Source organism: Conger conger, chromosome 16 (genome assembly GCF_963514075.1).
Source record: "Conger conger chromosome 16, fConCon1.1, whole genome shotgun sequence".
Taxonomy (NCBI): Eukaryota; Metazoa; Chordata; class Actinopteri; order Anguilliformes; family Congridae; genus Conger; species Conger conger.
In genome coordinates this window covers 18,428,131-18,442,395 of record NC_083775.1, presented here as the reverse complement: position 1 = coordinate 18,442,395, position 14,265 = coordinate 18,428,131, and the positions used below count along the sequence as shown (strand labels likewise).

General features: G+C 39.9%; 1 protein-coding gene across 4 annotated transcripts; it reads right to left on the bottom strand.

Annotated features, from left to right (window-relative positions):
* Nucleotides 1–3,090: 3,090 nt before the first annotated feature.
* LOC133114814 (GTPase IMAP family member 8-like) lies at nt 3,091–13,623 on the bottom strand. Of its 4 annotated transcripts, none has more exons than XM_061224474.1 (6): nt 13,531–13,623; nt 9,739–9,802; nt 8,844–9,554; nt 7,560–8,270; nt 6,200–6,988; nt 3,091–4,808 (listed from the first exon to the last, which is right to left on the bottom strand). In XM_061224474.1, exons 2-6 carry the CDS (start codon nt 9,767–9,769, stop codon nt 4,585–4,587), a joined length of 2,466 nt encoding a protein of 821 aa, XP_061080458.1. In that variant the 5' UTR covers nt 9,770–9,802; nt 13,531–13,623; the 3' UTR covers nt 3,091–4,584. The 4 variants fall into 4 exon arrangements, with proteins under 4 accessions (XP_061080458.1, XP_061080456.1, XP_061080455.1 ...); XM_061224472.1 differs by lacking the exon at nt 13,531–13,623 and adding an exon at nt 13,311–13,400; XM_061224471.1 differs by lacking the exon at nt 13,531–13,623 and adding an exon at nt 13,311–13,401 and having other exon boundaries at nt 8,844–9,802.
* Between the last annotated feature and the right edge of the window lie 642 nt (nt 13,624–14,265).

Sequence of the window (14,265 nt, the reverse complement as noted above, 5' to 3'; positions counted from 1 at the left end):
CTGACCCACGAACAGACTTCAAATTGTGTAATCTAATCTGCCCAACGGAGACATGGCTAAAGCCGGAAGCAATAGTCTCTTTTGACGGATATACAATCATTAGGGCAGACAGAGACGAGCACCTGTCAAATAAATCGATCGGCGGAGGACTGTGTGTATTTCTGGAAAATAAATGGGCCACGCAGATGCACGTTCATGAACAGATCTGCACCCCGGATTATGAAATGATGACCGTGTCTTTCAGGCCTTTTTATCTGCCACAGGAGTTATATAGTCTAGCACCATGTCATCAGCATATTTATACAGCTGGCAGGTTGAATTCATAACTTGCATTTCATTAGTGTACAGAGAACACAACACAGGTGAGAGCACACAGCCTTGGGGTGCTCCTGTATATGGTCTTATGCAGACAGAGAACACAGATAATCAGTCTACATATTTCCACCATATTGGTGAGCTTATCAAGTGGTGTGAAGACAGTGCCCTTTTTATTAACAAAAGTAAGATGAAGGAGTTGGTTATTGTCTGGTTATAAGTCTGCATAATGCCTGTCACTATTTCCAACCTGTTTTGATTAGCGATAAGCCTGTTGAAGCAGTAAAGGAGTTTAAATATTTAGGAACCTTTTTTGATTGCACTTTTAAGTTTTACAGCCAATACAGAATACATTTTAAAAGAAGCAATGCAGTGCTTGTATCTAATCAGGAAATTGTATTCTTACGATACAAGCAACAACATTTTAGACACTGTTTACAGAAGTCTTGTTGAAAGTGGATTGGGGCATGTGGATGGGCATGGCCAGTAAAATTATTGGGAAAGAGCAGAAACAATTGGGATGTATATACAAGAAGAAGGTGAAACAAAAAGCCAGACAAATTGTGCCTGATACTGTTCATCCCCTTATAAAAGAATTTACAAAACTGCCCTCGGGGAAGACGCCATTGAGCCGCTGCGGTAACCAAGAATATTTATCAAAACTTTCATACCAAATTCAATAACTTTGTAATGTTTAAATTCATAAACATCTTTTACACCAGAACCACGTCTGTTATTTTTCGTCTGTACTGTGCATGTTGTGCTATTTACTATTGTATGTATTGTGATTTATTTATTTTATTTATGTATTATGATGTGTTTTAACCAACCTGTGAAGCCAAATTTCCACAATTGTGGCCAATAAGGATTATTATTATTATTATTATTATTATTCAAACACTTTAAATTAAAAAATCCCCCATTGACAAATGAACTGGAGAAAAATAGCAGTTGCCTTTTACCTGCTTACACCTAAAACTTGTATAAGTGTCTAGGCAAGGTTTTAATAACACAAAATGTAAATGTAAATGAAACATTCGGTCTGTGACTCTGGAGGGTTACTAGCGTGCAGTGACCTGCATGGTACCTGCAGTGTCTCTGTAGACACGGCAGATGAGCACGTTTCGGCTGGATTCAGGGTTGTGGACATGGCAGGGGTCAGGAAGATCAAAGATGATCAACAATTACCTGTAAGTGCTGTTACTGTCAGAAGACATTTGATCGAAGCTAAGCTATCAGCAAAAAGCCCCTGTAAAGCACCATTGCTGAAAAAATGGCATGTGCTGAATTGATTAAAATTTGTCAAGGAACACATCGATTGGCTCAAAGAGAAATGGCATAACATTCTTTGGACTGATGAGAGCAAAATTGTTGTTTTCAGGTGGCCGTCGACAGTACATCAGACGATCCCCGGGTACTGAATTCAAGACACAGTACACTGTGAAGACACTGAAGCATGGTGGCACAAAAATCATGGTATGGGGATGTTTTTCATACTACAGTGTTGGGCCTATTTATCATATACCAGGGGTCATGGATCAGTTTGAATACATCAAAATACTTGAAGAGATTATGTTGCCATATGCCGAAGAGGAAATGCCCCTGAAATGGGTGTTTCAACAAGACAATGCACAAGTCAGCGAGCAACATCTTGGTTCCAGACAAAAAGGATTGAGGTAATGGAGTGGCCAGCTCAATCCCCCCGACCTGAACCCCATTGAAAACTTGTGGGGTGACATTGAAAATGCAGTTTCTAAAGAAAAACCCAAAAATTCACAGGAACTGTGGAATTTAGTTTGTTCATCCTGGGCAGCAGTTATGGTTATGCAACAATGGTTATGCAACTAAATATTAGTTCAGTAATTTAAAGTGAAGTTAAATCTTTCTTCATTGCCATTGTTTTGAACAGATTAATATTCCTTTTATTTGCTTCCTGTAAAGGAATAACAAAGACTTGATAAAACATTTTAATGCTTTGATTTGGAATTGAATGTGTAATGTTTCCACTATATTTGAAATATGTAACTAAAAGCTATTAAAAAAATATTTGTAATATAAGATGAATGAAGTAAGGCCAGCCAGCCCAGCAGTATGCCATTGTAACCTCTTTTCACAGAAAAGGAGACACTGCCACCTGAGCAATAATCTATGCAACTAGTATGTTACACAAGAATACAATGTACAAGAGCACTGAAAATCATCCAACATTTGAGATTAACTTAAAGCCGAAACAACCCACCCAACCTCTCCCCGGCCACTGGTCAGCACAGCTCTTTTCAGGTGATTGCCCAACAGCTCACCCGGTCATTGTCACAAGGCAATGCACATTTCTCAAATTCATAACAATAGCAATGTTTAAATTGTGTACTTATAAAGTGATTAATTATATTGTATAGTGTGATACTTACAATTATCCATAAATATATTAAAATATTCATCAATATTCTTGCTTTTTTGTTGTAAATATGTGCCATGTTACAAAGTATGTGGGGGATTATATAATGAGAGCTAACCACTGTCCTTTATAAAGTAACTATCAGAAAAGTATAAATAGGCCTACGTTAAACACATTCATGTGTCAACGTCTTTCCTTCCTGTAAAAGGGAATGTTTACTTTTATTACCTTTGCAAACCTGCTGTGATTGTCCAATGCAGAATCAGTACCAGGCTGCTCCACACTTTAAAGGAATCTCAGGAAGTTTAATGACCCAGTTTGACTCATCTGAGTAAATTGTTGAAGTTTTTATTGTGAACCCATTAGGCAAAAAGGCAGGAAGACACCACACCTGACAGCACATGCTTCAAACTTCTAATGTAATGAACAGATACTACACAAATAATTGTATTTAAAGCTAAAGTTTATCATCAAATCTGAACAAATCAAGATGAAATGCACAGTAAGATACGTTGCTTGGTATATTGTCTAAAAAGCTGTAGGACTTACCAAGTTCTATGTATAAACAGAAATATCCTGTCACATTTAAGTAGTCTAATCAGACATATTTCAGATGTAGACTAATTCATTCTTAACTTAAAGCTTCAGTAATGATTCTTAAATAATTAATTGGCTTCAGTGACAAAAACCATGTAGGCTAAAGTATCTGACAAAGTTAAATCTTTTTCATCCACCAGGGGGCAGTGTCTATAAGGAATTTCATATTGGGGGTTGTGTTCCTGTGAACACTGAATTCTTATCTAGTGCTTTTCAGTTAATTGTTACTGAAACTAATACTTCTAACTGATTAATTACTTAATAATAATAATACTTAAAGCACATAGCACATATATATATAAAATATTCACAAATTGTGATAAATATTATAAACAAAGTATTTTCTAAATGTTTCTTGAATTAAACCACCTGCACACCAGGAGCACTGCAGCTGAAGGAAAGAGCAGAGAGGAGTGTCTCTCATCCTGTAGCCTGTGTGTGCAAAGTGAGCCACAGGGAAGAACCTGTGCTGCAGGAATCCTGCAAGTCCAGGGCCGGGTTCGATTCCACTTTAACACATTAGCTTAATTTTTTTTTCCAGTCAGATGACTTTGGAATGTTCATGAATAATACATATGTTTTTTGTGGTATGAACATACCAGCCGGTCTTAATGAAACGCTAGTGAGGATTTATTAAACCTCACTTCACCCTTTCAGTCCCAAGCCCAAGATGAAGTGGCTCTACCCAAATACCAAGGGGCTTTGGCTTTGGTTGAGAACGTTAAGAAAGTTGAGAAAATTTAGGAGGGTTTTAAGAGGGGCTCTAAACAATATTATAGCAGTCATTTTGATTGGTTGAAAAGGTATAAGGTATACTTTAAGGCACTTGTGGGATTTTATGGTAGTTACGCTTGAGTGCCATGCGGGACTCTTGGGACTGAAAGGGTAAAAACACAAACAAACAAAAACAACCCGTGAAGGCCAAAGTATCTGACAAAGTTAAATTCTCAGTAATTATTCCCCCCTCCCAATCCTCAACATGCGCTCATGAATTATTCCTGAACCTTCTGAACTGGAAAAAAAAATATTGCCACTTCCTTTTCAAAGCATGCATTCTATGCCCTTGGCAGGAGGAAGGAAGAACCAGGATGCTAGACTAGCAAATTACTGTAAATAGGCCTTTCAGTTCCAACTGATCAAAAACTAATCTCTGTAGTGAAAAGTATGAAAATATGAATTTTTTTTATTTTTATATTAGGGGATTTACAATTTGGCAGGTTTTGAAAAACATTAAGTCGTTACACAACCTACCACATGGGGGCAGGGTAAATAAGTGTTTAGTCTGTAGTGTCACTGGCACTGTCCTGTTCCGGTGTCTCTGTGTCACATATCTCTGCTTCGCTTACTACAGAACTCATCGTTCCGTATCCAGATGATGCTGATCTCCCTGATTTGCTCCTTTTCAGCCACTGTGACACCTTCTTACTGGAAAGTTGATGAGCAGATTGATAACCCTGCACAGAGCTGCCTGCTTCAGAGGGGGCTGGAGTCCCTCCGCTCACTGCAACACAACACCACCAACAAGCACTGTTACTTTTAAATAAATTTGCATTATATTCTGTTACATTATTTTTAGTGACATGTTTATTATTTTCAGCATTTTAAATAATCAATGTATTTTGATTCACATAATGATTTCAGATGTGAATCATTGTTCTCTCATTCTCTAGTGCATGGTTTCTCATATGAACTTGGGGCGAACTTGGGGCGAACTTGGGGCGAACTTGGGGCGAACTTGGGGCGAACTTGGGGCGACATGGCTCAGGAAGTAAGAGCAGTCGTCTGGCAATCGGAGGGTTGCCGGTTCGATCCCCCGTCTGGGCTGTGTCGAAGTGTCCCTGAGCAAGACACCTAACCCCCAAATGCTCCTGACGAGCTGGTCGGCGCCTTGCATGGCAGCCAATCGCCGTCGGTGTGTGTATGAATGGGTGAATGAGAAGCATCAATTGTACAGCGCTTTGGATAAAGGCGCTATATAAATGCCAACCATTTACCATTTAACTTGATTTTCACTGATGAAAAACTGATCCAAATTCGAAATCTGTTTGATGTTCATATGTGTGTCCAGCTGGTCATTAAATCATATAGAGAATCATATAAAGAAGTACTTTAGTCTGGTGTTCATACAGCGCAGTCGGCAAGTTTTGGACAGTGACACACACACATATATATATATATATATATATATCTATATATATATCTATATATATATATATATTTTTTTTTTTGCTTTTCGCTCTGTACTCCTGCAAACAGTTGAAATAGTCTATGTGGTTAAAGTACAGAGACTTTCAGCTTTGAGGGTTTTTGCACCCACATTGGGTGAACTGTGTAGGAATTAAAGCCCTTTTTATACATAGTCCCCAGAATTTTAGGGGACCAAAAATAATTGGACAAATTAACACAAAGTGAAATAGGATCATGAACCCTTTTTTTTTTTTTCAAAACTCAAAACTTGATCGTCATTGCATTTGTCCTCTGGGTCTTTTATGCATAAGCTAATGATGAAAAACCCCACGTGTCCAAGAAACTTCTGAGCAGCCAATTGTCCAAATACATTTGTTCCCCTAACATTGGGGTTACTATGTATAACAAGGGCTGTACTGTAATCCCTACATGGTTCACCAAATATGGACGTAAACACTCTCAAATAAAAGCGGCAAGTCTTTTCTGTAGTACAGAGAGAAAACAACAAAGAAAGTGTAACTGTGCAACTACTTAGACTGCACAGTAAATGTGGGAGATGTATGCAAAAACAAACTGCATATAAAATCACAGTATTAACTTGTATACTGCATAAGTTGCGATTTAAAATTGTGTTTTTTAATGAACTTGAAGTTAATCAGATAGCTGAGAAATTCTGTCTGTCAGAAGATGATGATTAATACTCACTAGAAGGAGGAAGCATTTCAAAGCTGTTTCTCCGCTTCATGAATGGCAGTGTGGATCCCTCTTTCTCTGGGTCAACCACAATTTGAGATACTCTCTCTAACAGCTCCTCCTCTCTTCTGTTCCACTCCTCCTCAAAGCTCTTCTGTTCAATAATTTCCTTTCTCATATAATTTCTTTTCTCATCACTCTCCCCAAAAATAAAGGAAAGACCCCTGTTCCTGGCTACCATCTCCTCTATCTTCTCCAGCAGCTCTGTGACCTGAGTCCCATCAGCCCTGTTCTCATTGTTGAGAACATGATACCTGTTCCCACATTTCTCTATGAGCTCTTGGAGGACCCTCCCCTCAGTCTCAATGTGCTGCTCAATGATTGCGTCTCCCAGCCAGTCTCCCCAGGTGAACAGCACTATAGTGTGTCTCCAGACTCTCTCACTGAGAAGCTCCAGGTGTTCCACTGCTGATCTCCTGTGTTTCTCTCTGAATGCTGAGCTCAAATTAATGACCAGGAAGAGAGCACAGCGTCCCGGGGGACACAGAGACACACTGCGCACAATCTCCTGTTTGACCAGCTCTGCAGTGTCCTTCACAGAACGAGTCGTCCACCAGCCTGGTGTGTCGACCACAGTGACCTGTCTCCCAGCAACTTCACCCTGTCTCTCCACACACTGTGCAGTTCTTATTCCAGACTCAAACTCCTCTCTGCCCAGGATGGTGTTTCCAGCTGAACTCTTCCCACTCCATCTCCCCCCCAGCAGCACAATCCTCAGCTCTGAGAGACAGTGTTCCTCTCCTGACAGAAAGAAAAAGAACAATTTACTCTTCATTAGGAGTGTCAACAGACATTCAGCTCTGAAATGAGCTGCTCTCTGTAAGTTTGGAGTCGTGAATATTAAATATGAAATTACATTCATCACTCAGAATATAAGACAGGTGGGATGTTTATTTTGGTGGGGGCAGAGTTGCACATTAAATTTCAGTTCATCCCAACATAAAGTCTCATTCTTTTAGATATATTATTGCAACCAGTAATTTTGGATAACAAGTATTTTAATATTTTGCTGAAAATAATTACCAAATATTAATAAAATCATGTTTATATCACCAAGAAGATTACTTGAAATGTAATGGCCTTTGTTATGGCACTGCTGAGTGGCTCATCCTGCTAAGATGCTGATGTAGTGAGCGCATGCACCCCACCGTCTGCTATCAAATCCTGACTCTGTAATGCACTTCTCTCAGGAGAAATACTTTTCATTGATATAACGCATTTGAGTAGAACCTGATTAAACATAATCATGATTCATTTTAATTTTCCACTGTAATTCATCTAAAGATTATTTCAATCAATGACAAAAACTAACCCTGAAAAAGTGCCCGGAGAGTCTTTCTCTGTTTCTGAACCTTCATCATCCTCTGTTTCACTTGTTCTTCCATTGCCCTCCTCTTCTCTTCCACCTCCTGTAAGAGCATTCTATCTATTTCATAGTGAGAGCCTCCATTCCCTGCCATCATCTCCTCTATCTTCTCCAGCAGCTCTGTGACCTGAGTCCCATCAGCCCTGTTCTCATTGTTGAGAACATGATACCTGTTCCCACATTTCTCTATGAGCTCTTGGAGGACCCTCCCTTCAGTCTCAATGTGCTGCTCAATGATTGCGTCTCCCAGCCAGTCTCCCCTGGTGAACAGCACTATAGTGTGTCTCCAGACTCTCTCACTCAGAAGCTCCAGGTGTTCCACTGCTGATCTCCTGTGTTTCTTTCTGAATGCTGAGCTCACATCAATGACCAGGAAGTGAGCACAGGGTCCCGGGGGACACAGAGACACACTGCGCACAATCACCTGTTTATCCAGCTCTGCAGTGTCCTTCACAGAATAATTACTCCACCAGCCTGGTGTGTCGACCACAGTGACCTGTCTCCCAGCTACTTCACCCTGTCTCTTCACACACTGTGCAGTTCTTATTCCAGACTTAAACTCCTCTCTGCCCAGGATGGTGTTTCCTGCTGAACTCTTCCCACTCAGTCTCCCCCCCAGCAGCACAATCCTCAGCTCTGAGAGACGGTGTTCCTCTCCTGACAGAGAGAAAGAGAACAATTTACTCTTCATTAGGAGTGTCAACACGCATTCAGCTCTGAAATGAGCTGCTCTCTGTAAGTTTGGAGTCGTGAATATAAAATATGAAATGACATTCATCACTCAGAATATAAGACATGCGGGATGTGTTTATTTTGGTGGGGGCAGAGTTGCACATGAAATTTCAGTTCATCCCAACATAAAGTCTCATTCTTTTCAATATATTATTGCAACCAGTAATTTTGGATTACAAGTACTTTAATATTTTTCTGAAAATAATTACCAAATATTAATAAAATCATGTTTATGTCACCAAGAAGATTACTTAAAATGTAATGGCCTTTGTTATGGCACTGCTGAATGGCTCATCCTGCTAAGATGCTGATGTAGTGAGCGCATGCACCCCACCGTCTGCTATCAAACCCAGACTCTGCAATGCACTTCTCTCAGGAGAAATACTTTTCATTGATATAACGCATTTGAGTAGAAACTGACTAAACATAATCATGATTCATTTTAATTTTCCACTGTAATTCATCTAAAAATGATTTCAATCAATGGCAAATACTAACCCTTAAAAAGTGCTTGGCGAGTCTGTCTCTGTTTCTGAACCTTCACCATCCTCTGTTTCACTCGTTCTTCCACTGCCCTCCTCTTTTCTTCTACCTCCTGTAAGAACATTCTATCTATTTCATACTGAGAGCCTCCATGCCCTGCCATCATCTCCTCTATCTTCTCCAGCAACTCTGTGACCTGAGTCCCATCAGCCCTGTTCTTATTGTTGAGAACATGATACCTGTTCCCACATTTCTCTATGAGCTCTTGGAGGACCTTCTCTTCAGTCTCGATGTGTTGTTCAATGGTTTTGTCTCCCAGACAGTCTCCCCTGGTGAACAGCACTATAGTGTGTCTCCAGACTCTCTCACTGAGAAGCTTCAGGTGTTCCACCGCTGATCTCCTGTGTTTCTCTCTGAATGCTGAGCTCACATCAATGACCAGGAAGAGAGCACAGGGTCCCGGGGGACACAGAGACACACTGCGCACAATCTCCTGTTTATCCAGCTCTGCAGTGTCCTTCACAGAATAATTTATCCACCAGCCTGGTGTGTCGACCACAGTGACCTGTCTCCCAGCTACTTCACCCTGTCTCTTCACACATTGTGCAGTTCTTATTCCAGACTTAAACTCCTTTCTGCCCAGGATGGTGTTTCCTGCTGAACTCTTCCCACTCAGTCTCCCCCCCAGCAGCACAATCCTCAGCTCTGAGAGACGGTGTTCCTCTCCTGTTAGAGAGAAACAAATTTTAGAAAGTTTACAAACCTGGCATTCTGTAAAAATTAAAATTGATGGGTCCGTGTACAGTCCAGACCATTCATAATTAATGTCTACATATTGAAACATTTTTTTAAAATGTTTAATGATCAATATTTTTTTTACTATTTTTTTGCGCAGATAGAAAAAACTCACCACGATGACAGCTCACCAAACCAGCTGCCATGTCGGTCCCTCTGTCTTTGTCCAGTTTTGTCTGCTAAATTATTTTAACATTATCATCAAATCATTATCAGTTTTCATTTATTTTGTTTAACTGTCTTAAGTTCATATTGTGCTGAAATATTTTCACACACAAAAAGTTTGCCACATTATAACATCAGGCTTTTCTGCCTCTCCCTCTAACAGGGATAGTTCACCTTGATTCATTATTTCAGTTTTAGTGCATGTCTTCAATTGACAGAGAGCGCTTTTAGAATTGCCATTAGAGGCATCCAGTTGTTTGCTCATTAAATGAAGTACACTTTCTTTAAGTTCTATGTCCAATGTCTTATCTTTATGCATGTTCTCACTGCACAGGTAAGTCACACATGTTTTATAGCTTGAAAAAAAAACAACATTTAATGGGAGTATAATCTCGCAGCAGTGCCAAAATAAAGCAACCCACGAAAACTGAGCAAACTCATAGTAAACGAGGAGGCGAGAATAATCTCTCAGCAGCGCCAAAATAAAGCAACCCACAAAAAATGGGCAAACTCGTAAGGAGGAGAAGGAAAGGCAAAGACCTAGCTAAAGACCTCCGTTCCCGCCAACTAAGAGGAAACAGAGGGAGCTGAACTAAGGAACGCGTCCAGTACCCACACTAAAGAGCTCAAAGGAAGCAAAAAAATAACAAACGTAAAGGGGTCTGACAATAATGCAAGGATATTGTCAGGAACACAATAGCAAGCGAGAACGCTGTAGCACCGACTTCAGGAAGTGGCCCCGAAAAATGTAATGTTGACATAAACCCATCATTCATGTTCCTTTAAAAAATCCTGTTAAAATGTCGCCACTTTTATACCCAGTCTACATAATACAGCAAGTAATATAGTTGATTAAGTTTTCTTTCTTTCTGAATATCAGAAGTATTCATTCATTCATTCATTATCCTAACCCGCTTATCCTGAACAGGGTCGCAGGGGGGCTGGAGCCTATCCCAACATACATTGGGTGAAAGGCAGGAATACACCCTGGACAGGTCGCCAGTCCATCGCAGGGTACACACACCATTCACTCACACCTATGGGCAATTCAGACTCTCCAATCAGCCTAACCTACATGTCTTTGGACTGTGGGAGAAGTACCCGGATGAAACCCACGCAAACACAAACTCCACACAGAGAGGCCCCGGCCGACGGGGATTCGAACCCAGGACCTCCTTGCTGTGAGGCGGCAGTGCTACCCACTGCAGCATCCGTGCTGAATCCTTTAACGAGATCTACCATTGTAGATTATTATATTAGGTGATTTCAAGAACTGGATTGTTAAAAATCTTTTTGGAAATCTGAATCAAACTCAGTTAATTAGTGAGCCCACTCGTGTTACACCTACATCGCAATCTCTGCTTGACTGGATATTGGTTTCACACCCAAATAGATTTTTAAATAGAAGTACAGACACTTGAGAAATGCCAAATCTAGCTATTATAATGAATCTCTTGCTCATGACTTAAAATCCAAAACAATTTTGGAATAAAATGAAAAATATAATTAATGCATCTAATAAAACTGTACTTAATCAGGTAAGAGTTAATAATCTTATATTACATGATCCACTTTTAATCGCTCAAGCATTTAAACAGTATTTCTCCTCAGTCTGCTCTGCCATAATGCCGGACTCCTCTTTCAGTGGTGATTGTTCTGGCAGCATGCTGGTCTCATTCAACATTTCTATTTAAATGTTAAAAAGGTTCTGCACAGAAAGAAGAAACTCCATGATGAGAGGTCAACTGTCCAGCTGGCAGGGTGGGTGCGAGATTGAAAACTGCCAAATATTTTATGTAAGGCCAATTTTTGTTCAGTTAAAGTTATCTAACCCAAACCATTGAGAATTATTTATGTATCAAGTTACCTTTACAAAAGGATTATGCCAGTCCTAATGACAGTCTGTTCTGGGTTCAGGTTTGGGTTTAAACAACTCACTCAGGAGTGGGTGTGGCCAGGTTGGTAAAGTGAGTGGGCCAGTTTATTATTATGCAGCATTACCATTTATTAAATAGCATACCCCCTTCTAAAACTCATATTTTTACATGTTCTCTGTCCATACAGTTATATATATACTGAAGCAATCTGAGCTGAGCCCCTTGCTCATGGGTATAATTGCAAGATCCCACCAGAGATATGAACTCCCAACCTTACATGGCCAGTTTCCTAACCATCGTAGAGCTCTGCTTCCCCTGGTGTAGTACAATGCTCGAGGACATGATAAAATATTGCATAATATAATATTGTTATTCTTATGTGGTTTGTAATTTTGACAAAAAATGTGACAAAATATTTGACTAAATATCCTGAAAGAATGTGTGACAGACACCACAACCCTCACATCATCTTTGTATTACATTACATTACATTACATTACGTGGCATTTAGCAGACGCTCTTATCCAGAGCGACCTACAACAAAGTGCAAATCAAACACAATTGTATCAAGAAAAAAAAAAAGCATAGTTCAGTCAGGACAACTCACATATTTGGATGAATATTTTGATAAACATTTAAGTAAATATTTCTTAGGTTTGGCACAGAATGGATCTGCTACTACAGTGAACGCAGCAGTGTGCACTACCCAATCGAACAGGGAGCACAACACATCTCCTGTACTAAACAGGAGTAATTGGCTCTCAATTACCTAAAAGTTGCTCTTAACTGTGGCAAAAGGTTTGAATATTATTATCAACTACCATGTCAAGTAACCATCAATGGATCAAGATCAGATGAAAACCTTATCGGATGCCATCCAACAAATTAAAACCGATATGATTACTTATTTTGATACTAAAGTGGATCCTATTATTTGCAGTTTGACTAGTATTGAGGGCTCCTTATCTACACTGGTAGACCATGTTTCGCAACTGGAACAGCGTGTGGGAGCAAATGAGGATAACGTGAATGATCTCTACACTCGGGTAAAGCAACTTGAGAAAGATCATTCCTACCTAATGGATAAAATTGAGGATTAGGAGAACCAGAGTAGGTCTGCTATCTCCGCTTTGTACCCGAATCTGCAGAAGGCCGTGACATAGTTGGGTTTATGGCCCGTTAGATTCCACAGCTACTGGGGCAAGATAACTTCCCCAGCCCGCCGGCTATAGAGATGGCTCATCGTATTCCTACTGTCCGAAGGAACGACAGATCCAGTCCGAGGCCTATCATGATCAAGCTTTTACACTTTCAGGATAAGGTAAAAATGCTTAGACTGGCGCGTGGAAAGAGAGAACGAATCTTCAACGGGAACCGCATCTTTATATACCCGGATTACAGTGCCGAACTGAATGAAGAGACGTCGGTTTTTTGATCCTGTTAAAAGGAGACTTCGCGAACTTAAACTAAAGTACTCCCTTCGATATCCCTGTCGGTTGATGGCAAGGAGCAACGATTCAGTGACCACAAAGCTGCTGAATCTGTTCATTACTTCATTACGTAAACTCTTCCATGAATTCACCATTTTAAGTTCCCCCGAAGCAACTTTAGCCAACTACCCATCACAAAGTTTATAAAAACTTACCATTCACTCCTGAATGAATGGCACACAACAGTGATAAGGTGAGCCTGATTCACGGCGTTGATATTTGAACACCCGTTTTTGCCCTGTTTGATCCATGTTTGATTTTACAATTTCGGACGGGAAGCTAATGACCGGAAGTTGTTATGCAACCAGATACACCCGGAAGTTCTGCAGCGCGAACGTAATGCACCTACCCTATTATATAGTTTGTGACTTTTACCTATCTTTTGATGTTTTTTTGGCTGCAACTTTTGGGATGGTTACATGCAGCAGGTTCACTGGTAGCTGCGTGAAGTCGGCAAGCTCCGTGAAGTTGGCAAATGTTGCTGGCCACAATTGGAGACTTCCGGTTCGCATTTATCAAAATAAAAGTTCGGTGAATAAAATTATTTATGAACTTTAATTTTCTCAATTTTAATTGTTAAATTAATACAGTTGGATATGACTGTGATGTATTTGCAGAGAATATAAAATTGTGCACAAATTTCAATAAAAACTGCCACCTGTTGTTGCTGCTGTCTGTCAGGTGTGGTATGGGCATGCATTGCCATAGACAATTGCCACCCAACTCATTTGCATAGCTGATAACTCAAAAACTATAAATTGTTTCAAAATGAAAGGGGGTATAGATTTGTTAGCTGGACCCATGTGGCCTCTAATCTGGTTTCTGAGCGAATTATTCCTGATGTTGAGCCCTTACATTTTGAGTGTATTTTTGTAAAAGTAACCCTGCATGATAATAAGTACATAACAATTGGAAACATCAATAGACCTCCCTCTGCACCTGCTGAATCCTTTAACTGTCTGATTTCTACTATAAATTCTATTAGTTGTAGAAATTAAATTATTATATTAGGTGATTTCAATAAGAACTGGATTGTTAAAACATCTAGTAAAGAAAAAAATCTTTTTGGAAATCTGAATCTAACTCGGTGTTAGTGAGCGCACTCGTGTT

Excerpts from the sequence above, each read along its gene's own strand:
- LOC133114814 (XM_061224471.1), bottom strand. The coding sequence starts at position 9,672 with ATGTTTCAATATGTAGACATTAATTATGAATGGTCTGGACTGTACACG. Across the intron at positions 8,271-8,843 it reads TCGCCAAGCACTTTTTAAGG|GAGAGGAACACCGTCTCTCA; the intron begins GTTAGTATTTGC and ends TCTCTCTGTCAG. Across the intron at positions 6,989-7,559 it reads TCTCCGGGCACTTTTTCAGG|GAGAGGAACACTGTCTCTCA; the intron begins GTTAGTTTTTGT and ends TCTTTCTGTCAG.